Source organism: Episyrphus balteatus, chromosome 3 (genome assembly GCF_945859705.1).
Source record: "Episyrphus balteatus chromosome 3, idEpiBalt1.1, whole genome shotgun sequence".
Classification (NCBI taxonomy): Eukaryota; Metazoa; Arthropoda; class Insecta; order Diptera; family Syrphidae; genus Episyrphus; species Episyrphus balteatus.
This window is the reverse complement of record NC_079136.1, coordinates 72523911-72549870: the sequence shown is the minus strand read 5'-3', so window position 1 is coordinate 72549870 and position 25960 is coordinate 72523911. Positions and strand designations below refer to the sequence as shown.

Genomic DNA, 25960 nt, shown 5'->3' with positions numbered 1-25960 from the left:
AAACATACTTGGAAATTTAGGGAATAAAACCCGACTATCCTTGATGGCTGCCACCTGATTCTTAACATCTTTAATGCGTTTATCCTTGGCAGTCACTCCAGCTGCTACACTCAAAAATTCAAGTCCATGACCATTAAAGTCCATTGCAATTTCAAATGCATCTGATTTGTCATCGCTCTTGTTCTCGCTATGATTGCTACTTGAGATGTTGGATACGGACGAATCCGATTGCCTGGATTCTGAATTCATTGATGGAAGGAAAATGTTACTGTAATCTGTATACAAAACATTTTGACAATGCGCGACAAAATGGTGACCATTTTTGTCCACAAATTTACATAAAATAATCACAAAACGTAAAAAACATATAATTTTTCTAATTTTGGGCAAACTTACCTGAAACACAATTCTGTAAAATTTCCTGACATTTTGTATTTACACTCACATAGAAGAGTAAATGGTGAGCGTTTACCCTCTTCGATGGATGATTATTAACCAAGCTAATGTTACTATCCCGCTTTTGAAGTGGTTGCTTGCTTCTCACTGAAACTAAAATTCTTTCATTTTCCAATAAAAGCTGCAATACCAATTGTCGAGTGAATCCAGAAATAATTGCTTTGTTGCTATTCATATAGATGTGAGATGGTTTCTTGATAACTGATATAAGAAGTGTTGTTAGTTTATCTTGGTTGGGAGGATGACACGATGTAACTCGTGTGAAAAAGTTTATAGTAGCTCTCTCCATGCGAATAAGTGCCTGTTGTATTGGCTCTTCACCAGTTTCAATTGGTCTATAATTGCACAATAATTCAAGTAATGGCTTCCAGAAAATCGATCCTTGATATGATCCAAGCATATCACGCATATGACCCTCCGAACAACACTCTGAGAAGAAGTCTAGAATTTTTGGAACATGCTCAAATGTTATTATGGATGATTTAATTGCATTCTTTGGCTCTTGCGGCGATTGATTTTCAGCCTTGTAGGAATCGGTTAAACACTCGTCACTACTTGTCGATTGTGTACGTTCAGTATTTAAAGTCATTTTCTTGATTTCAGGCGACAAGAAACAACAATAATCAAAGAGAGCGTGTGCAAGAAGCTTAGGCAATCCAGAATCTACAAGTTCATATATGGCTAGCGGAGATTGACATGACATGGCAATTGTAGTTAAATATGATGGCTTACGAAGCAATGTAGAAAGATTGTCTTCGGCAACATTATTAAACCATTCACTTCCACTTGCTTCTTTGTTATCATCAGTGATACCAGATGATAGCTCTTCTGATTTTAATGTTGTACTTTCAAATACATCATGTTGCATTAGAGAAACATCTACTTTACTGAGTAATTGATTAAACAATTCTGGCTTAATGCAACATAATGAACACAACAAAGAATCAAATGCTACTTTAAGTGGTTGGTCATTATCAAGAGCATCTATCCAATATAAACATGCTTCGAAAACATCATTTGTTATTAAATCTGCTAAATTTGTGATGCAATTCTGAGAATGTACAGACCACAGAATTGAGGCTGTAACTTTAACAAATCCACTTTGTGGATTGGTGCAACGTATGGAACGATTATTGAAATTATGACGTAGCTTTAGAATCCAATCTAGCAAAACTTGAATCTTGTCTGCCATATAGGAATCTTTAGCTGTTGCCAAATCATAAAGAAGATCACAAACAGCTTCATTTGAGAGTTTATATGCTAAAAATAATAATACATAATTAGGTATTTTTTTCTTTTCAAACATTTTTTTTTGTCGGAAACTTACTTTGTGGTGTTGTTCCCCACAGCAATATTCGAATTAAAGCCAAACACAAATCTCGGCTATATGATCCTATTTTTAATAAAACAGTCTCTAAATTTTGCAATGCTGAATTTGGTATTAATGGCATTATGTTCATTAGAGAGCAACAAGATTCTAGAAAACCAGGATATTCCGAAGAAGCTCCCACTACATCTTTTGATAGTTTATTTTCCGACATAATTGCCGCTACTGTATAACATCTGGCTAAAATTCGTATCCATCCGACACTTGTTTTGGCCAATGAATCATCATCTACTCCAGAATCTGAACCACAACCGAATGCGTTGTTTCCAGCTGAGAAAATCGTATTTCCAAGAATGGCTATTTGTGTTAATCCAATGTTTGAACTGTCTTTGGGTCTACAAAGATATAAAATATTGTCACACAAATGAAGCCATATTAATTAAAAAAAAAATAAATACCTATAAAGCCTTAATACAATACTGGTAGCAATCTCAGGTTTAGAAAGCTTCAATCGAATACATGTCATACCGGTTGTAGTTAAGGGCTGACCAAAAGGTATGGGACCCAAGCCATAATCACGGGAAATTTCTACTGCCACTGCTGATGGACATGATACTAAAGTTGGTGCATGTGGCTGCAGTTGAATTTCTTTCAATAATATAGCTGTTGGCAAAGTAATAGTTAAATCCACATGTGATTCATTTGGATAGAACATATAACTCCAGGCTGGAGTACGTGGTCTTCGGTGTGATGCGATTGGTGTTAAAATCAAGACATCTGCCGATTGGGCTGTATCATTCTCTGATGATATACTGCAAAATGGTGCAAAGTTTATTAGACCATCTTGGTTGCGTTGATTTTGCTGTGATGTGCATTTTTTAGCATTGCCATTAGAAGAATTGCTGTTATGAAGTTTTAGTTTAGTATTCTTCGTCATGTGCTGCATAATCAGCGATATCTAGATACAAAAAAAAAATGGAATAAAAATATATTTCTTTTAAAAATAAGGCATTAATTTCTTACTAATCCTGGTTGAATGTTGACAAGTACTTTGTTGAGTTTAACCAAATTGTGGCAAATTATTTGTATTCCACCCATTTCGGTGAAAATGTGAACAGCTTGAGGTGCTTCAAGTAATTTCAGAATGTACCAAAGGAACGGTTCAGATAAGTGTAAACGAGGAAGTGCATTTCGGGCAATTGAATCTGTAATAAAATAAGCAATTTTTGTACATCCATTTTTTTTTTTAATTTGTCATTTTGATTTATACTTGTCTCTAAATATTGGCATAGAGGAGCTATAACTAAACTAGTTTCTGAAGCTTTTTCACTCAAAAGCATAAGTAAGCTGAAGACTGCATCGGTTGTTGTTTGTGGTTCGTCAAGGAGAAAAGTTGAATCAGGAGATTTCATCGAATATAATGACCCTGGAGTCATAAGTGTTAATGAATGGCTTGAACAGTTAGATAAAGAACCAAGAAGACGTTTCATTGTAGAAAAATGGCGTAGTACTGTAAAAAGACAAAAAATATATTATTTTCCATTTAAAATAATATTGAATTGCATTTAATATTGTTTTTACCCATATCTGCAATGCATGGAACTTTTGTTTTATTGCATTCAATGTTTAACTGTTCGGCTTTTGTTTCGTCTGTTTGACTTTCAGTTGATACATCAGATTCATGCATCATTACATGCTAAAAAAAAAACATTATTAGATTAATATAACATCACTTCTTAAACATTTATAATCGAAAATTTAACAATCTCACTATATAATAAACATATCAAAGTTGTCAAAACTATTAATAAATAAAAAATGTAGTTATGTTTATTTGAATTATATATTTGTCCAACACCATTTCTGGCGCCCGATTACGAAAATGTGACTAATTTTCTGTTCAGTCAGGAATTGCAGGAATATTAAGATAAACGTCCCTAGCCGAACACAAACATCAGCCAAAAATACCGTCAAATACCTGGGAGTACAATTCAACGAGATTATCGATTTGACACTCAACCAGCAGCTGTCTTGGAAAAAGCCAGTTTCAGCTCCCAAAAGGCAAAGCTTCTCCTGTACAAGCAGCTCATCAGGTCTGTAATCACCTACTCCTTTTCTATCTGGTTAACGGTGACAAAATCGGACCTAACAAATTTAGCAATCTTTGAGAGGAAGATCTTAAGGATCTGCACAGGCATGCAGCACTACGACAGGATATGCACAAAACACGTCATTAACAAGAGACTGTATGAAGTCGAAATTGTTATCGACAGATATCTCATCCAATCAAGCAGAAGATGCCTACAGAACCCAACCAACCACCCAAACCCAATAATAGGAAGATTCATAAACCAGCCAAGATATCCTGACCAGAGGTACCTAGAAGGTAAGGTACTTTTAGATGGGGATTTAATATCAACTTATGACGAAGGGATCATCCCTTTGTACGCTGATCCAGGGTCAGCTTATTATGGCGGCTGAAAACCTCATCTCTCTAATCCAACCAACCCAATGGTAACCGGACCTGAGCAACCTGAGTTAAGAATATGTTAGATTTAATATTTAAAGTAAAGCCAAAAAACTGTCCAATTAAAAATCGTTAAATGTTTAAATTGTTTTTCAAATTCCACGTAAAACAATTTGTACATCACCGCTATGTGCATCACTTTCGCCTTTCGTGCAGTTTCTCTGTAAGTATACATTATGTAAGTGTTACAAACACGAATTATAACTTTTTTGAACGGACTTAATAATGCTTTCAAGAGCATCTCATACTCAAAGTTATGACCTATGAACTGAATCCTGAAAATACAAACAAGGAAACATCGTAGCAGAATCGAAAGCGATACCGAGAATTTGAAGAAATCACTTCTGCAATCTCTACAATGGTGATGACGAAACAAACTGCGCCCAAAGTCCAATCGGCTAAAATACGATTTTTTCTTAGGAAATACGCTATCCGGATCCAACGAGTAAATTTTGTGAACTTGGGTTTAATTCACTTTGGTTCAGGTAAATAACAAATTACAATGATAATTTAAAAAAAATCGTCATTGGAAGGCAAAATTTTCAAAGGACTTAGGGCAAGTTTTCCTTTCCAACGACAAAATGATTCCTTGAATTATGTCAAACGCAATCATCTTTACCACCGATATTCTGTTTTCTTATTTTGTAAAATATACATCTTATTTTACTCTACATAAAATATATACTTACACTATCATCTCTTGGGAGTTCAGTCTGAATTAAAGATGACGATAATTTCAAGAGACTTATAATCAATGAATTATCCGAAAGCGATGCATTTTGTTTTGAATTTTCTGAGCCAAGTACATTAGCAAACAAACTGCTAAAATTGTTTGTTGAGCTATTTGTGTCTGATGAGCGTTGACATTGAATTTTATCTGCATTAGCAATGTTGTTGTATACTAAAAATGCTGTAATAAATTAAGGATTATTATAATTATGTTTTCAAATTGAAGTAATTTTGTTTTGATTTACTTACAAACACTTTCGATAATACTAAGTGAAACATTTAAATCAGCTTTGTCGTATTGTATTAGAAGTAAGTCTCGAACAAGTTGACTTTGAGCATCAATTGGACCTTGTTGATTGCATATAGCTCCACCTGGCTGGATTAGTTGCAAAATAACATTTAAGAGAGTATCCTTAAGTTTTTTCTTAATCATTGGACCAGATTCTGTGAATTCAGCCTTTTTGTGTAGCCATAGGAGTAACTCATGCAAATGTTTGCATATTGTGGGGCCAGCCTTTGATATATTTCAAGATTTTGTTAGAAAAAGAAATTTTCTGACTGTCAAGAAACTTACGCATCGGTTTGTAATAACTGAAGAGCTCATGCCGTATCCAGAAAAGAAACGGAGTAGCATCTTTTCAAAATTCTCATCACTTATGATGATATCACCAATTCTTGAATTACTGTTACTTGATTCTCCTAAAGTGTTAAAATTGTTACAAAAACTATAAAACAATAGTAAAAATATAAAAATTACCGCTTTCAAAGTTTGATGGCGAATTGCAAGCCAACAACAAGCACTGAAATCCGAGGCACCAAGTTCGTAATTTTATATCATTGTGCCAAGCTAAAGCCAACAACAGGCCCTGCACTGCATTCGGACCAAATGGTATTTTGGGAATGTCGTTTGGACAAAGTCCTGAATTGTATGGCTTATCCGATAATTCACTGTTGAGTGTGAGCCAGATTTGTAAAACTTGTTCCAAGTGCACCCAAGTGTCCTAAAAATAAATTGATTTTAGTAATATGTTTTATTTTTACTTTAAAAAATATTACTTGTAAATGAAGATCAGAAAAAATGCAATCAAAAACATTTTTAAACATTTGATAGGTTGGCAGACCACAATTATATTCCGGTCCAGACCATATATCTGTGACATATTCTGGCCAAGCAGCTGTATCAGGTGATGCATTGATGTATTCGTTGGTCAGAATTTGTGGCAACGAAGCATACATATCCAAAGATGAGATCATTGTTAGACGACGTATTGAAATCTCTACATTTGTGTCGAGTCCAAAATCTAATCGAGCATCCATTGAACTCGAAACAGTCTTACAAAAGAAATTAAAATTATTTTTGTTTTGCGCTGCTGAATCAGTTTTAATAAGATTCTTAGATCTATTATCGATATCGATTTCATGCATTAGATCTTCAAATTCAGTGTCTTCGCATTCGATTAAAGATGGCAGGTGTGAAAATTTAACAGCTGAAAAATTATAAAATAATACATTTTAAATTAAATGTTATATAGAAATATTAAGTATGTATAAGCGAATTAAAGCGTACCATCTGCGTATGACATACTACTATTTCCAGAAATGGGAATAATGGATGACGGCATCAATATAGCTTTAAAGAAAAAAAAGCTTTTATGGAATATTTTTCAAAGGCAAACTAAACGAAAATCAAAAGCAAAATTCTTGAAAGGAAAAAAGCATGCAACAGTTCTGTTAATAGCTGTTGGTGTTTCAAAAACTTAGCTTTTGAAAATATTTTTGTTTTCTAAGCCAAAAAAAAAGATATTTTTTGACAATAACTGTATCACAGTTTTTGTTGTTATGTCGGTCTTGAAAACATTTTTGAAAAATGGGTGTTTGGTACTTTGCGTTGGTCTTTTGTTTTTTACTTTAAACTCGTTTCCTTTAAACTTGAATCAGTGAACAGATGAAAGAAATATGAACGTAAGTAAGCCAAATTTGTTTACTGTAAAAAACAGTTAAAAGTTAGGTTAGCTATATTTTTTATCTCAGTAAATCCTTTTATCATTTGGTATATTTATTTTTCGAATGTGAACGATAATTTTTGAGCATTTATTTTTGAGTCAGTCAAGCTAAGTATACACATATTTACATACAAATTTGGTAAATGGATAATATGAAAACCAAAACATAAAATTCGTATTTCAAAGGGAAAACAACATCTAAATGAATTTGAGCTCCAAAAAAAGTATGCAGATTTGATTTCTTTAAAATTAAAATCAATTTTTTTTTTTTTAGTTGGAATGTTATTTTGCAACAATTATTTATCAACACTTAAAAATAAAAAATTATATAAAATTTTGTTTTTGAAAAAAAATTATTTTGATTTTTATTAAAATGCTTTTCTATAAAAATTTGTTGAGTTTGAATTAGTTGTTTGGGAGAGATTTAGATAAAAAAAACCGTTGTATTGTATGGTAGGTCTCGTTAATAAACACTTTCAATCTTCTTAATAACGAATTAAGAAATATTTCATAAAAATTGGACTATGTTGGCAAGTCCATCCAATAACCAATTAGTCCACAATCGTTCATTTATTTAAAAATGATAAAAATTGTGTGTTTAGACGAGTTTATACGATTGCAAGAAGTTGGCAATTTTTTTGATAGACAATTGGCAGAATATTATTTGCTTTATGTACAACATTTTTTGTCAGGAAGTAAGGTTTATTTGAAGTTTAATTCTTTAAAAGATTTTTTTGTAAAAGAAAAGAAAATTGTCATATCATGGCATAAACAAAATTTACGAGTAGAAAAAGTCGTGATATACACTTTGCAATATTCTAAATTTAATCTTTTTTTTTGCCTTTTGAATCCGATTCAAATCTTTATCAAGGTGAAAAATAAAAAATGGGAACTATTATGTTTGTATCAAACATTCACAATGGAATATTTTCGTATGTATAAACTATATAAAAAAAACTAAATATTTAGAATAAAACTATAATTAAAAAAAAATACCTGTTGAATCAACAAAGACTTCTTCTGGTTCTTGAACCCCTTCCATTCCTCTCTGATCACTGCAACTTGGTTCAGAGCTTTGGGGTTGATCCTTGAAATGCTTATCAGCATCTAAAAGATCCTTTATACGAAAATAATTTTCAAAATTTGTAGACAGTTTCTATAGACAATAAAACTTACTTGTAATAGACAAGTAATAGCATGAACAGCCCAAGGTTGCTGTTGATCATTCCAAACAGCAAGACGTACAAGCTGTTCCAGTTGATTTGTCGAAACAATCTTTGAAAGTTGTACCGACGATTTGCAAGCAGATACAAGACGAGCAATTACCTAGAAATAAAAAAATTAAATATGTAATTATTTTTATGTTTGCTAAAAAATGACTTAAAAAATTCACCTTGCACGTCAATAGGAACAAATCCATATTACAACTAAAGTCCATTTCTAATAGAAGAGCAATGAGACCTCGAATAACAATTAAGATATTATTCAACCGTATGGTCTTGAGGCCTTTGTCAAAATTATTTTCTGGCTCTGGATTAGGATCCTTTGGAATTTTAGGTGTATTGCTTGATTTAGCTGTGGCTTTAGGTTTAGGTTTGCCAGTAAGCTGCATAAATATGTCCGGATGCTGCAATGAATTTAACTAATTTTTTGTGTTTATCATTAAGAAAAACTTATGCATTTACTTCATTTTGTATCATAAAGATCTTCTTTCCCCAGTCGGTGTATGGTTGGATACTGTATTTGTTTTGTTGAATAATTCGCTTTTTAAAACCTCGAAGCTGTTTTCCCGAGCTGTTGTTAGTTTGGGATCGAGTTTTAGCAAAATCAGTTTCGCATGACATAAATTCCCAGCGATTTGCAGCTAATATTAAAAAAAAAATAATACATAATTGATTAATAAAACAAAATTAAAACACTAGTATCAGCTTACATTTATCTTTTCTTTCAACGCTATCGTCCAAGCAAACTGACAGGAATAATAACAGCCACGTTACAAGCTGCAAATCTGATTTAGACCATAAATCTCCACTATTATCGCCTGTATCCATATGCAGAGGGCTATCATTTGCCTGATATCTTGGAGAAATGGGTGCCAAGAGCTTAGCTAGTGTCTTAAGGATAGCATCGATTACGATGGATCGACATGTGCCCATGGCAATACTTCTCCTACCAAGATATGTCAGCAAGAAAAATATTCTAAAAAAATAAAGAAATTATAAAAACAAAAATTTTTAACTTAGGAATGACCTTACCTATCTTGTGGAAAGATTTTGCTATTTTGTGAAGAAAACAAATTACAAAATATATCAGCGAGAAAATCTCCCCACCAGTTACGGAAACAACACATGCGAACTAATAATGAGCATGTTGCAAGTTGTATGTGTGCATCACCATTAACTACTAATGTATTAAACAAAGTGTTGGCAACATCGATTGAGAAGAGCGAATGCAATGGAAGAATATTCTAAACATTTTTAAGTTAGTTTTGCAATGTATTCTGGGTTTAATTTATTGTATGGGCTTACCTTCAGTCCATATTCTATTGAGAAATGCAGGAGAATTTCAACTAATCCCTGACTCAGTACTCTTAGCTTGTCTCTTGATGCTAATTGCAAAATATTTTTAGGATCAGTCACTGAGTTGCTATCAAGAGTTGATTCCAAACGTAGAATAACGTTTTGCACAACGTTGATTTGATGTTGTAGTAAAATACATTCCTTAAATGAAGAGAACATGAAGTTAAAGAAATCCAAATCCCCAATTTAAAATCTCGATAAAAAAATTTGGTAAAATATGTACATTGAATTATAGAATTTAAATCAAATCGAATTCATGTTATGAATTTTTTTATATTTAAAGCTGTTTAGAATGGTAAAGTCTTTATATAAAAATTCTTTAAATAGCTTAATTGTATTAATCTTGAATAGAAAAAATATAAAATTTCTTTTAAAAATAACAAAAACTACTTCTGAAATAGTTTAGAGTCAAATGAATCCTAAGAACTTTTTTTTGCATTAAAATGGTTTTTGACGCACGAAACAACTAGTCCTTAAGGGCTAAATCAACAAAGACTGAAAAACTTTTTTAAAAATATTTTACGCATTTTTAACAGTGATCACTTTTGTTCGAAAACGAACAATATTCTTTGGGCCATAACCATAAACTAGAACAACTAGATTTAATGCACGATCTGATGGATAAAGTTATTATTATTTATTCAATACGTCAAATGCTAACGTTGAGTAAAATTACATTTTTTGAAGTCAAACTCAAAATAATTTTACAATTAAGAACATTTCGGGGTGGTGCAGATCTTAATGAACAAGTTTTAAATCGCATGGGATTTTCGTTTTTAACTCCATTCAGCTGATTTGAGCCAAATTATACCATATCATCCATTAACCCTTAACCACCTACCCTCTATATGGGTCACTGACTGTGCTTATATATTGAGCTCTGTTACAGTAGGAGCCTAAAATTTCGAATTCTTCGTATTCATTCTTATAAACTAACATATCAAAGAATTAAATAAAAATAAAAAATGTAATATAAAATAAATGGCACCATTCCAAGTTGGGAAGATTAAAGTCCCCAATAATAATGATTACGTCAGTTGAATCAATCTTTTACAATAACTTAGGGCCAGTTGTACAAATATTTGATCCGCGGATCAGCAACTTTTATCTTCTGAAATCAGTGGTAAGGTTCCCGTTTAGCACCAGTGCAAGGTCCACATATGTAAAAATAGCCAAATCCATGCTTGAACCGAAGTTGACCCGCAGCTAATCCGCCGAAATCGGTGGGTTAGATTCCTGATCCGAGGCTGAACCACGTTTGTACAACTGGCCCTTAGTTTCAATTGAAGACGAGTATAACCATGTCTTAGTTAGTTACTGTACTAAAAAAAATTATAAACAAGGATACAATTGTGGTCCGTTTCCACTTTTACGTTGTATGCTCCTTGAACTAATTTTGTAAATGGTTAAACATTAAACCATTTCTTCACAAAGTTTCATTTAAAATTAATTAATTACTTACCAAAACATATTTGAGCATCTTCATAATATTTTTCATTAAAAAAAACTTACCTCATATGTTGCTACAATTTTACTGCTATCCAAGCTACCATCATCATCACGTTGTTTATTTATAAATGCTTGCATATGTGCTACATTAGATAGTTCACAATTAAGAACTGGCGCAAGCATTTCCATGAGTTTACAGCTAGACAAACTATAACGACAATGGACATCTTCATACAACGAGTGAAGGGCTTTTATTTGTGCCTGAATATTACTCGGTGGCTGCTTCATGTATTGTAATACTTAAAAGATAAATAAAAATAAGTTTTCAATACAAAATTTAAGAAAAGCATACAAAATAAAACTTACATGGATCCCCATAACCATCGCTATCTAGAACAACAGTGTGTCCATAAAACGATCCTAATGGAATCTTACATTTTGTATTTGACATTCCATATCGACCAGTAATTGTTATTTTCATATATCTGCAAATTGGTGGCGGTTGCAAATCACTCAACACCAATGTTTTTGATCCAATATCTTGTGTCACAACTAAACGAACACTATCAGCTTCTTCTTCGAAACACCAAATGTCTATATGAAGAGAGGCTAACTCATCGCAAGATGGTATTACGACATCAGTTAATAGAATTGGTGAACCAAAGTCTAGCACAACAAAACGTCTTGCTCCAGAATGCATTCGATCTATAACAACCATTTGCTTTGGTGGTGGAGATAAAATCTTATGCCATGGAAAGACATTTGTATTCTCTTCCATATTTTGTTCATTTAAGTAACGCTGAATAATTTTGTTTGATAGTTTAACTTCGGGATCACAATCAGGTTGACTTGGATTTTCGTCACAACATTCAATGTATTGACAAATGGCTTTAAATTTAGGAAGATGCTTGTATTTAAATGATTTGTCACCTCCTTTATTGGTTTGTGTTGATGATTCTAATGGTTCAGCTAAAAAAATATACAATTACACATTAAATTAAAAAAAAAAACAATTTTTCGATTATATAAAAAAAACATACCAATTCCATTGGCTTTTAATTCATCTTTTCCAATGATTGCACACATCTTTAATTTGTCAGCAAGTATATTTTTAACATTATTTACAATGTCGTTCAACTGAAATAGTGAAATTTTTATGAAATAGTTTTTCTTCAACTAATATTTTTGATTGATTATTAATTTACTTTTCCATTTTCAGGATCTTTTTGACCATCCATGTTATTTGACATGGTAGGGATTATTATCTCCTCCATGTTTATGTTTGAGGCACTACTTGTAGAGGAACTATCCATGTTATCGATTCTAGTAGCTTCAGATGTGGCTGAACAAATGAAGTGTAGTTGTTCTACTTCTAGCAAGCCACGTAATTGGTTACTTACACCTTTGCATTTAATTAAATGTGGGAACGAACGAAATTCAACGCCATCTAAAAAAGAAATTTTACAACAATCAACAACTTGGGAATAATAATTTTGGTGTTCTATTTCTATTATGTACTTTAAGTGAAAAAGAATTTACTTTTTATAGTTGAATAATTTTTGCATAGAAGTGACACTGACGACAAAGAAGATAAAAGATTTTGAGTTCAAGTTTTATTTAATTTTGATTAAAAATATTTTTTTTATAATAAAAGAACGATTAAGATATTTTTACTGAACTTTAATTTGTGTTATCTTAAAAAATTTACATTGATAATATGAGTAATATGTTGGCGATCAATTTTTTATTTATTTGTTAATATTTACGTTATAAGGCTAATTTTAAAATAAATACATTTACGCCGAATTTCACTCTGTAAAGAAGGCTCAAATTCCTTCAAAATCCCTCTTTGGCTTTTTCTTAAACCGCATGTGCAAGAGTAAGGGAGGACAAGACGGTTGATCAAGCAAGAAAATATGATGCATTATTTTAAAATATTTTAAAATGCTGAACGGAATGAGACCCGATACGACCACTTCGTTTTTATGATTTAATACAACAGCTGCTGGCAGTCGCCATTTTTCAACAGCTCAATTATTTTGTTTAAAAAATCGTTTTCGAAAAAAGTAGGTTTTCTTTCTTGGCATTATGGGAAGAACCGTATTTTTTTTCGAATTCCCGTCTTTAAAAAAATTGATTGTTTTAGTTTTGATTTATAGATCTGTTTATAAATTTGTTATTTGTTAACTGTGTTTGATATTTGTTTCATTTTGCATGTAGGAATAAAATTTCATTATTTTCTCTTTTTTATTAAATAGGATGTCGACGTGTTACGATTTGTTTCTGTTTGATATTTGTTTCCTTATTATTGCATTTGTAAGTGAAATTTCGTTTTAATAAACAAATTTTTGGAAACAAAGTTATGTAGGAAAAGCTTCATTCTTTATCGGTGTAACTTCTATATTTATTTATTCAATGTTTTTATTCAACTATTTATGTGAATCTATTATCACTTACCTATAGAACTTAGCTTTTTAAAGTCCATTCCTTGAGACTGTAGTAAACCAGCATTTGATCGTATAATATTCACTAATGTATTTGGCGAAGTTGTATTATTTTTGCTCATATTTGGCAAATCAACATCAAATAATTCAGGTTCAAATGGAAAACCATACAAACCAAATCTATTAGATAAAATAAATGGATTAAATATATGTATGGTGTTTACAAAATTATGTAATTAAAAAAAAAAAAACAAACCTTGTTCCCAACAACGAACAATATGGATCCCATCGCTTTTCTATTTCATTGGTAACATCCATCAAAATTTTAACACATATTTCTGATATTGAATTGTGTGAATCAGCTGTTGAAGTTGAACATGCCAACAATATAAACCATCGAACTACACTCGAATATTTTGATGATGTTAAATCGGGGAGCGTACTTGTAATGGCATTTTTAAGTGAGACATCAAATGTGATTTTATTTTGCAAGTCTGTTGCAAGATTTCGAACACCTCTGCAAAATTGAAAACAAAAATAAATATTTAATTCAAGATACCATGAATAGTTATAATAAACTTACTCTGTTAAGATAAGCACAAGCTTAACACATTTATGTGCCAATGTTCTGTTACTTCTAATTATGCAATTCAATAAAAGATCTTTAAGATATTTCTCAACAATAACTAAACAATCTAGTTGTTGAGATTGCATATCTGTTGCGGAATTGTCTGTGAAAATTCCGGACGATGAACTACTTTTGCTGCTATAAGCTTCACCAGATTTATATCGCTCTGATTTGGGTGTTCTAAATCGATTTAGTCTTACTGTGCAAATCCAAAGAAGAATGTCGATTGCTAGATTTTTTTCCAGTACTGTTGATGTACTGCAGGCAAGTATTTTGAGTAAATTCTCCAAAGCATTATTACTCTCGAGCATAGCAATTCTTTGAAGTCGTTCATTTGGTATGCGTGAGTGTGATTTCGTGCCACGGACAGTAATTGAGATCTCATGAAGCCAATCGCAACCTATATATTTAAAAAAATAAAATAAAATCATTTTTAAGTTTTCATTGCAAAAAAGGAACATTAAATAAATTTTAAAACCAAATAGAAAAAAATCATGCTTCCTAATAATTTTTATGATCTTTCGTCAAAAACCATACACACATAACCCTAGTGTAATTTTGAAAAAAAAAAAAAAATAAAAATAAAATTACTTAAATTAAACGAAAATACTAACAAGAAGCAATGAGATGTTTGATTGAAAATACAAAAAAAAAAAGAAATAATGATAGATTTTTGCATACCTATGTAAAAGTCATTTCGTGATTGTTTGGTGGTGGTTTTGGAGGTTTTCTGAGAAAATGTAGCGTTAGTGAAGTTTTGAGATGTACTGTTTGCATATGATGAAATCAGGAATCGCATGACACCTTTTTTTCTAACCGGAACTGAAAATTTTTAGCAAAAGGTATTTTTTTTGTTTGTTTTGTTGTTTCGCATTTCAAAATTAAAAAAATAAGAAGAAGAACGTACATATGAAAAGATGAATGAATGATTGATTGGTTACTTAACAAAAGCACACAAACACACAAAAATACGCACTCATTACAACATCCCAAAACGACTGGTTCACAAAAAGAAATAAACACAAATTTATACTAATGTATGTAAAACAAAAAAAGACAAACATAACCGAAAGAAATCATAAAATACTTAAACTTAAAACTTCAAATCATCACAAAACATTACTGGTAAAAGGAAACAAAAGCGGAGAGAGAAGTGATGTATGCATTACTATAATTTGTTATTCACATGAAAAAACAAATAACGTAAGTCACGATTATTTGAGAAAATAGTCTGCAAACATATTCTGCAGCATGAGTTTTGCTTGCAGAAATCAACTTCAATAAATCTTTTCGGGTTTGTTAACCATGTAAACATCAATCAGCAAAATGTTCTACAAACTGATGTTTTCTACGCTGATTTAAGTGAAGCATTTGATGGAGTACAGAACTAAATTAATGTTTTATCTGGAGTTACACAAGGAAGCCATATTGGACTTCTTTTATTTATTCTCTTTCAAAATGACATTTTAAAGAACATTTCGTGAAATTCTGAAATTTGTTGACGACTTCAAACTTTTTTACGAATCCAAATGGCTATTTAATTATTTATTGTAAAGTGATTCCAGGAGCAGGAACCTTATTTATCTTATTTCGTAGAAGAATAAATGGTCGAAAAAGATGGACACTTAAATGATTTAGTAGTGTTATTTGATACAAAGCTGTCCTTCATCCTTCATAATGTCATATTCACAAGTAAGGCAATGAGGAGAAGAATTCAATGATCCTTACGTTCTAAAGCTTCTAAATTGTACTTTTGTCTGTCTTATTGTTGAATATTGTAGCTGTATATTAGACTGGGGTTATTTTTTTTTTTTTTTTGTAATGTTTGTGCTCCAAGTTAAATATCTAAAGTTGACTAAAAAGAGGAGCGATTCCCAAAATACGATTTTAATAAATTTGTTACTTTGTTCTTAAATGAGTTCTAATGAATCCTTATCTCCCGGCATATAAAAACCGCTTAAAGCTTTTGGAACCACGACACTCAAAAAATGGAGAAAAGTCGATAATGTTCTTTTTCTTAAACAAATTGTATCCGGATTAATAAATTCACCCTCTATCCTCAGTATGTTGAACATCAACATTCGCCCAAGACTTACTTACAACGCTAAAATTTTTGTATAGAGCTTCAGGCAGGCTTGGTATCTCTTTTTAAATCTTTCCCTCAACAATAGAATAAATATTTACATTACAGGAGATCTTGGAACAGGAACATGAAATCAGGGCCGCTTATTACACTACCTTTTATAGACACAAAAAGAGGAATATCTACATTAGCAAAGTGACGCTTGCTCACAAATTAACATTAATGCATTATCTACTAACTCAAATGCAAAACTCGCCGCATCTGTGTTATTTTTTTACAAACAAATAATATATGTAACAAGTTTAACAAAATATCAGTCTATCACAACCCAATGAAATAATACACAAAAACAAAAAATATAAACCTGACCAACACTAATTCAATCACAATATACTTGCACTTCTACTATTAAAAAAAATGTACTCACCTCTTGTTTTTCCTTGTCCCTCTTTAGCTGGATCGCCCATAGTTTTGATATGCAACAAGAAATTACGTGCTCTGGTTTTGAATAGCTTTGGGCTAGTTAGTGTGACATTTCCTCCTTGATCGCATAAATCCATGCATGATGACAATTCAATTGGTCCAGCTAATATTTCTGCATTGTGAGCTTGTAAGTATTCTTCTGTTAGAACTGGATTCTCATGCACTCCTAAATAAAGAGAAGAATTGAGATTGTTTTGATGATGATTAAATATTAATAATATACCATCACTATTTAATGGAAATTCAATATTATCATCTACAGCTGCAGATTGTTTGTAACCCATATTAACAGAATGTGGTCCTTTCATGCGATAACCAAATCCACTGGTATTTTGTTTTAAAAGAGTCACTTGAATTGCAGCCGGATTTGGGCATGGTTGGTACAGTGAAAACTTTAAATCGATATGACCTAGTGCAACAGGTTGTACCAGATTGACTTCAATTATATGCTCATCCCATGTTGTTCTGAAATATTTACAATTTTCAAAAGAATACAAAAATATAAGTTTTAAATGTATACATACGCATCATTATGAAGTCTCCAGGTTTTTGTTAAATGAGTATCATCACCTGGTCGCAAGTGTTGTGGCTGTTTTCTTTGTTTCTGAGCTTGAACAAGCTCATTCCAACAGCTTGGCACCTCAGCCGTGTAGGGTGTTAGCATTTCATCAAACTGCGTTAAATCGCACAATGTGCGCAAATCTTCCAATGATAGATTACTTTTGTGTGCAATTAAATTCGACGATGTGGATGATGGGGCAGCTTCGCTTGTGCTAGGACCCGGTGCAGTACTAACTGATGGAGCTTCACATTGTTGTTTGCGACTACTACCAGATGATCGAGATCCATTTCGTCCATCAGTTTCTGACAGATCGCCATCGCAAGCACCACCACTTCCCAATGAAAAATCTGCATTTCCACAAAAATTGGCATTTTCATCGTCGACTGTTTCATCGCCAGACTCATTGTCGGTATCGTGCAGAGAATAAAAGATTAGCGAACCACTTTTAGTGCATCCGCAAAGTCTGTCTAGTGTCTTGCAATAAGCAGCCGATACAAATTGTTCATTGGGTACTTCAATGCTTGTTATGAGTTTAAAATCTTGCAGTGAATGTAGTTGCATACTTCCATCTGCACAAACTACACAAAGCGCCCCACCATCAAAGTCAACGCCTTGAACTTTTCTGTCCGAACTCTCACAAGCAGGCAGTATACAAATTTGATTGGGACACTTATGACGATTAAATGTAACTGATGCTGTATAATCATTGGAAATCATTCCACTGAAATCGCAAGAAAACAACAACATTTGTCCACTAATCCAGTCATCATCGTCATCGATTTCCATTGAGTCATCGGACACATCTTGGGTTCGTATCAATTTTACCAATAATTGATTACAACTTCGATTGGTTGGTATAATTTCGGCCACTTCAAAATGACCAGCAATAAGTGGTGTTACATTAACACAGCTTCTCACATAACAATTGATGTCTTCTTTTTTCGGTTTTTTTGTTATTTGAACCATTTGTTCGGCAGTTTTCATGTTATTGTTGTCCAATTCATCATCGACTACTTTATGGTCAGAGAGAATGTGTGGCGGCAGTTGTATGTCACATAAATTGGAGTCCATTTTTATAATATCGTCATCCAGATATTCATCAAAATCATCACCTTTGTCAGATATTTTGAATTTGATTGTGGCTATGTCGGGCATGAAACCATTGCTATCAAAACTATCTTCATATTTTTCTAACAATGTTTTGTTATCATCATCGCGATCATATTTGTTGCATAAATTTTCCAAGCATTTTTGATCTTGACCATTGTCGCAAATAATTTTCGAATCTGATTCGCAAATATCAACCACGGCCAAAAGCAGTATCATTCCAGTTGCTTTTTTCACCCACAATCCGAGGATTAATTTGGATCCAATGACGCTAGATTTTAAAGAATTCGTCATTGGCATTTTGTTGTTTGAATTTTTGAATAACTTATTTGGAAGAACACACATTGCTGTGATCTTTGCTTCGTCATAGCCGTCGGGGCAAATATCCTTCATCAATGTTGACAGATTGGAAGTGTGCATTTCTTTAAGATTTCTCTCAATACTCCAAACAATAATTTCTCCAGTTGTGGAAGAGCTAGTGCAAAGAACATGTGCATGGTCACTGTTGGAAATGACGTCGAAACCATTTGTTAGAGCAGCTGGGTTGGTTGCATATGTAACAGCTAGTGGTACGTTTTGTGTGTATTCGCCCTTGACAAATGGACATGTTGGGGAATGTCTCTCATGTTCGCTCCATGGTTCGTCTGTTTTTTCCCAACACACTAGGCATACATTGCATGTGAAACACATTGCTCTGTCTTCTCCAGATGTACTCGGTTGATGGTAGAAACCAGCTTGGGCCATTTGATCGGGCAATGCCCAGTTATAATCCATGTGTGGCCATTTTTCAAAAGTTTGTCGACGCACTGCTTCTGAGTACATCAACACTCGTTGTATCGTTCCATTGTTACAACCGATTTCTATGAGTCTTGAACCGACTAGTAAGTCAGTTAGACGCTCATTTATTGCCGACGATATTGCTAATGCCGGTATGTGCAATTCAAGTCGTTTAAGATGAACCACTGCACTATTTGCTACCATTTTGAGACTTGAATAAGGCAGCTCTAAGCATATTGTGTTCCACTATAAATTAGTAAAAAAAAAACACATATAAATGAAAAATAACAATTTAAAAAAAAAAAAATAAATAAATCCAACAATACTCAATAATTAATTTATTTTAAGTTTGTATTTTTTTGAGAATGGGAACCTAAAATTATTTTATACAAATGTCCCATAAGTATATACAAAAAATTAATGGCCTGGGTATATTTTAAGAAAGAAAAAATTGTTCTATTTGTAAAGTTCATATTACTGAGGGATGATTTAAGAAAACCCTTACTTTTGCATAATTTGACTAATGTTATAGTTTTTGACTTTGAAGTTAATTTTTCTCGAAAAATGTTCAATAAACATAACGTTAATTTTTGATTTATTGTTAATTTATATGATGGAAACGATTATAATAAAAAAACAGTTACGTACAAGCTTGCCAAAAAATTCAAACATCTTAGGGTACATGAGAAAACCTGCACCAAGTAAAATCTTAAAAACTAAAAAAAATGTGTTATTGTTTGAATGTCAAACGAGGGGCTTTTTTGCTTGAGCAAAAAAATTCAGCCCAACTGTGGTGTCCATTCGAAGAAATCTTCGATCGTAGAAATGTTTATTGGGTCCATGATTTTCGAACCGGAACAAAAATATAGATGCATGTATAGTTAAACAAAAAAAAAATCGCACTTAAAAAATACACTGGTCAACAAGGTTTTTGTTACAGAAACCAAATTATACTTTTCTTTAGGTTTTTTTTTTCAGGTTATGTCAACAACTGTTAAAAATTCCATTTTAAATTTATAACACTCAAAAACGTGATGTTCATTTTTCTTACTTAGGATTCAAGCTCAGCACACAAAAGACCTTTTTTGTTTCTGTAACAAAAAAAGGTTTATTTTACTAACTTTTACTACAGATATCAATCTGGGCCCTCAGATATTTTTTTCTAATGAGATTCAAGATAAAGGTATCGAAAATATGTCAGTGTCAGAATTTAATTTTTTGCAAAAACAAAACACGAAAAATTCAATTAAAATGGACATTTTCAATGAACATTGTCCACAACACAATTGAACATGAATTGAACACAACATTGTCCCTCAGAATAATCTATTGTATGCTGATGGTGTAAATATTTTCAATTTTCTTGATAGATAAGCATTATGGTGTGGTGTGATACAAATTTACCTTTTTTGAATGTGTCTAAGTGTCAAAGTCTTGCGTGTTTTAGAAAAAAAACTCACTTTTTTGTTTGATTACTCATTGGGTTGTATGCAATAAAAATTATCTTAAGCTCATGATCTTAAGCTCAATGATCTTAATCTCACCTTTTAGTACATTTTCTGGAGTACTGAAAAGTGAGATAGAGCTTAAGCTCATTTTCTTTGCATATGAACCATTAAATAACACTCTTCTTGAAAAGGTTTATCAGAAGAAACGGCTGAAATTTTGAAATTTTTTTTGAAATATTAAAAATTAACAATTTTATGGTATTTTTATCACCAAATTTTGTTTTTGAAATGAATTAATTTTTTCAAAATGATGCCATTTCTTTAAGAATCAATTTCAGTCCAATCGGTTAAAAACTGTAGGAGTTAGTTGGTCGCCCGATGGGAGCACAGGATTTTCCGATCATCCTGAACTATGCCGCCATTTACAAAATTTCACATCATTAAAAATTTTCACATTAGCATATTCTGTTACCTATTCATATATTAAAAAAAAAACTGAACAAACTCCAAAAGAAAATAATGTTTCTCCTTATTTCATAGGTTTATGAAAATGACACTCGATTTCGTGCTTACAAAGTGTTATTACCCCTTAAGCATTTGGAAATCAAAGAGCTGACTCCTGAGCCTATAACGCTTTTTATAAGCTCAACTGGAATACTGGAAGACCTCCTAATAATACCTAGTTAAACTTTTTTGTACCTTTTCAATCCTTAAGAAATGTGTACTGTAGAACTACAGTACTCTAGATAAGATCTAACGAAGGCTGTATACAGACATTGTGCAAGGATCTGAGAATTCCTTAGTAATCCTTCTAACAAATCCAATCACTTTATATCATTTTATTGAAAAAGAATCAATACAATACTTAAAAGACAACTTTTGGTCGAAAAAAATCCCTAAATCGTTCTTCTGATAAACCCTTTCAAGAAGAGTGATATTTAATGGTTCATATGCAAAGAAAATGAGCTTAAGCTCTATCTCACTTTTCAGTACTCCAGAAAATGTACTAAAAGGTGAGATTAGAGCTTAAGATCATTTTTATTGCATACAACCTAATGAGTAATCAAACAAAAAAGTGAGTTTTTTTTCTAAAACATGCAATACTTTGACACTTAGACACATTCAAAAAAGGTAAATTTGTATCACACCACACCATAATGCTTATCTATCAAGAAAATTGAAAATATTTACACCATCAGCATACAACAGAAGCTATTTTTTCAGTACTGATGATTCAAGATATTAATAGTAATATTAACCGCTCATATCTGTTGCAGCGAATTTAATTTTATTTCCCATCCAGAAGTCTCAAAATGGCTTTCTATATTGTGGATCATAAATTATTTAGATATTTCTAAACAATGTTAAAGACCAATTTGCTGAAACGAAACTTAAATATTTAAGTATAACATACAATCTTATTCCCAGCTTTTTCCGTTAAAAATTTTACTTAGTTTTGCAAAAGGGAAAAAAACCTTTTTTTCTTTTCTTTCTTCTCTAGGTGTACTGAAATTCATTTTTAAGTTTTGAAATGTATAACAATTAAAAAAAATTATTATTTGTTTGATTTTCAATTAAAATTATAACAGTAACTACCGGTCAAAACCACAATTTTTCTCAAAAAAAAAGTAACGGTTTTAAAAAAATTATATGTATCTTTCAATTACAAGTCTTTGAATAAAAACTGGCTGAGGGCCCATCTGGCCATGCCTTCAAAGATTTTAGTTAATTAAACAACATGTTTTTGTAGTTTTTTTTCTGGATGAATCAATAAATCTTAATCTTATTTAAAAGTGTGACTGGAAGAGATAAACAAAAAATACTATTTGCATATTATCTCGTAAGACGCTATTGAAGAAAACAAACAATTCATTACATTTTCATGCAATGATTACTTAAAAAAGTAATTATAACTTGAAAAAAAGTAATGATGACTTAAAAAAACAATTAATCATAACTGGTTTTTGGTGATTTGATTGCTCTTGTTTTCAATTACATTAATAGCCGTGTTTTATTTTTATCGTAAAAGGCGAAAGATTTATTCTACATTCAATTACTTGTAATTAAATTACATTGTGTTTTATTTTCCTTGTGATACAGATCAGATAATTGTATTTATTTGCTTTACAAAAAAGAAGGATTTCGCTTTGTTATTGTAACGCTTATAAATGCATACAATGATCTGATCTAGATCACAAGGAAAATAAAACAAAGGGTAATGTAATTGAATTACATGTAATGAATGGGTTATTGAAAATATTCATTTACATTTTGAAATCAATTGAAAAAATGGTTGCAGATTTCCATAACATGTAGTTGAACTTAATTTTTTTTTATCATTACTTTCGTTTGTATTAAATATGAAAAATATTATAAAAACAAAGTAAAAATTTTGATGGGGACGGGGTTTTATAGTTTTATCAATTTTTTTTTATAAATAAGTTAAAATATCTAAACAAGACCAATCAAAAACTTCAGTTACTTTAAATAAAAAAATTACAAACAAAAAAACAAAATCATACAAAATTACATAGTACCTATTCTTATCATAATCAATTCCTGCATTGTAAAGAAAAAAAAATCAAAACAAAAGTACCTACACACTAATTCAAAAAAAAAAGTGAATCATGATAAAAAATGTGTACCTACCTACAACAAAAATTAAAAAAAAAATTTTTAATAATATAGTTCAATTACAAAAAACCTTACCCTTTGTGCTTTGATGCCTTTTTTGGAATTACTATGAGCATCACGAATTTTCTCCATTAATTCATTGCTAACATCTGTCGGACATTCCAGTCCTTCTTCCTCCAACTTCCTTAAACTCTCTTCAAATATCTTTGCCTCAGAAAGTAGAAGTTCTAATTTGATCATGTCGTCATTTTGTACCACTGGCGACTGCAATATAGTGTCCAAAAGTAGAACCCCATTGTAGTCGCCACGGAGCCCAAGACGCTTGCCATCCCAAAACAGAACTTTTTCTTGTAATGGCATATATTTGCCGCATACATTTTCACTTAAATCTGTAAATTAAAAAAAAAATTCAATTTGTTAAGAAATATTTTTTCCAACACGAAGACAACGACGACGGAGAGAGGCCATTATTGTGTGTTTCACACACAAATTAATGCGCAGATTGGAATTTCACGAGACTACGGTGTTTTTTTTTTTTTTTGCTACACCCAATTACAACTAATTATCAAATTAAAATAGTTTTTTTTACAAGAAATTATTACAAATTGGTTTCAATAAATTCTAATAAGTATATATTTGTAAATTATAAAAAAAATTATTTTTGTATTTACCACCAGACAATGTGTAAGCTTGTAAAATTACACCAGAATGCACATCTAGAATTTTCACTTGATTTTTTGTATCAAAAACAATAATAACGTTCAAATTTGGATGATATGTTATATTGCATGATTCGGTTGCAATATTAAGACAACCATCTTGTTTAAGAATTCGCTGGTCGCCAGCCATTTCGGGGGTAAAAAAAAATAATTAAATTTTTATTTAAACTTTGCAGCGGATTCGAGTTTTTAACACTTTTACGTCCGCCATCAGAATAGAAAATTGACAAGATGAAAATTTTCAACGTTAGTGGTTTTATCTCTTTTGTGCAATTTTTTCAAGTTAGAATGAGATGAATGGATTGAAATTATGAAATGGATAGATGTAAACATTGCAATTTTGTTGTGTAATGTTGGTAGAAGTTGTTGTCAGAAGTGAAATTCTTATAAATGAGGTGTTGAAGAGGTTGGAATATTTGATCTTGTGTTTAAGGTGGAATGTTAAGCCTTAACTACAATGAGCAGGTTTTTTTGTACAATTTTAAGAGATAAACATGAGATAATTTAACAGCCAAAAATGGTAATTTCGCAAATAATCTCATTTTGAATGTCAAATTAATTAGTTTTCTTACGGTTAAAATTCAAAAATTCCTGTCTCATAGTACCTCTTTTCGAGCCGTTGTACATCTGTAGTTCAGCAACTTTTATCTTCTGAAATCGGTGGTAAAGCTAAGGATAAGCACTGTATCAAAGTCCATATTAAATTTAAATAGCCAAATCGATTCTCGAACCACAAATTGAACCACTGCTAATCCGATTAAATTGACAAGTAAAATTCCTGAACCAAGGCTGATTCACGTTTAGCCTTTTGTGATGAAGTTCAAATTAAAATTTTCCAACGAAATCGTTTGAGCCCGACAAAAAATGTTGGTTCTATAAAGCTTTACAGATGCAATTGTTGCTTCTGTAAAGCATTATAGAAGCAAAATTTTTAGTAGGGAGAACCTGTCAAAATATTAAATTCTCTATTGGCTTCACAGTTACCATGCATGTTGACATATACGAAAACCACAATAGCCATGTTTTATCACCCAACTAACACAACAGCTTCTATAAATTGAAATCACGCAGGTTCTACTTTTTATCTAGATTGTATTGAAGATTGTATATGAATTATATAGAGATTCGAATTTGTTTAACAACTTCTAATAAGTTGTTTAAATATTGTTAAAGAATATTAAGGGAAGAAAGCTTGTTTTTCGGATAAGCTTGGTTAAAGAACTTATAAAAGCTTTATAGAAATTACCAAGTTTTGTATGTGATTTTTGGTTTTAACATTAGGTGTGTCCCACCCCAACTAACATTTCAGCTTCGGTTAAGGTATTACAAAAGCTACATTTCAGCTTCTTTTAAACTTTAGTAAGGTTGTTGGGCATGGAAAAAGGAGAACGTTATACAAATTTGACCCTCTATAAGGATCTTAAACGAAGCTTTACCGAAGCTCTACCGAAGCTTTGAGATTTGACAGATAGCTTCGGAAGAACTTGTATAGCTCTTTAATACATGTCTTATCGAAATTTAAAAAAAATAACTACAAAAATTATTAATAATAATTTGAAAAGTATATAATTTTTTTTTACCACACCCAGGAATCGAACTTCGTATCTGCTTGGTAGTAGTCCATCACTTTACCCACTCGGCCATCCTAGTATATTCATTAATGAAATCAAAAACTTAATCAGTTCAAATAGCAAAAAAATGTCCGAGCTAAATTATTCAATGTCAAAACCAAAAAGTGTCCGAGCTAGATTATTTAATATCAAAACCAAAAATCAAGTAAAAACTTGGTAATTTCTGTAAAGCCTCTATAAATTCACTAAGCAAGCTTATCCGAAAAAACAAGCTTTCTTCGTTTAAGTTTCTTTAACAGTATTTAAACAACTTATTAGAAGTTATTAAACAAGCCCGAACTTCTATAAGCGATTAAATTCTGAAGCAAGCTCAATACAAGCTGTATACAAAGCAGAAACTGCGAGATCTCAATTTATAGAAGCTGTTGTGCTAG

At 31.6% G+C, this 25960-nt stretch overlaps 1 protein-coding gene across 2 annotated transcripts in view; it reads right to left on the bottom strand.

Moving 5' to 3' along the window:
- Positions 1–24194, bottom strand: part of LOC129913083 (baculoviral IAP repeat-containing protein 6) — a 29254-nt gene extending 5060 nt beyond the window's left edge. The window contains exons 1-33 of one of the 2 annotated variants that reach the window (XM_055991529.1): positions 23908–24194; positions 23312–23625; positions 17233–19400; positions 16932–17173; positions 16653–16874; positions 14824–14964; positions 14098–14542; positions 13771–14031; positions 13528–13694; positions 12276–12517; positions 12111–12207; positions 11437–12039; positions 11134–11369; positions 9571–9762; positions 9298–9509; positions 8976–9241; positions 8728–8906; positions 8436–8684; positions 8219–8368; positions 8039–8159; positions 6607–6669; positions 6096–6526; positions 5797–6040; positions 5614–5738; positions 5289–5553; positions 5000–5220; positions 3365–3479; positions 3054–3293; positions 2807–2988; positions 2242–2741; positions 1784–2178; positions 397–1716; positions 9–275 (exon numbers count right to left, since the gene is read on the bottom strand). In XM_055991529.1, coding sequence (XP_055847504.1) covers positions 9–275; positions 397–1716; positions 1784–2178; positions 2242–2741; positions 2807–2988; positions 3054–3293; positions 3365–3479; positions 5000–5220; positions 5289–5553; positions 5614–5738; positions 5797–6040; positions 6096–6526; positions 6607–6669; positions 8039–8159; positions 8219–8368; positions 8436–8684; positions 8728–8906; positions 8976–9241; positions 9298–9509; positions 9571–9762; positions 11134–11369; positions 11437–12039; positions 12111–12207; positions 12276–12517; positions 13528–13694; positions 13771–14031; positions 14098–14542; positions 14824–14964; positions 16653–16874; positions 16932–17173; positions 17233–19400; positions 23312–23625; positions 23908–24085 — 11053 coding nt within the window. In that variant the 5' untranslated portion in view covers positions 24086–24194. The remainder of the gene's footprint in view (positions 1–8; positions 276–396; positions 1717–1783; positions 2179–2241; positions 2742–2806; positions 2989–3053; positions 3294–3364; positions 3480–4999; positions 5221–5288; positions 5554–5613; positions 5739–5796; positions 6041–6095; positions 6527–6606; positions 6670–8038; positions 8160–8218; positions 8369–8435; positions 8685–8727; positions 8907–8975; positions 9242–9297; positions 9510–9570; positions 9763–11133; positions 11370–11436; positions 12040–12110; positions 12208–12275; positions 12518–13527; positions 13695–13770; positions 14032–14097; positions 14543–14823; positions 14965–16652; positions 16875–16931; positions 17174–17232; positions 19401–23311; positions 23626–23907) is intronic. The other variant, XM_055991530.1, reaches the window with a different exon arrangement.
- Between the last annotated feature and the right edge of the window lie 1766 nt (positions 24195–25960).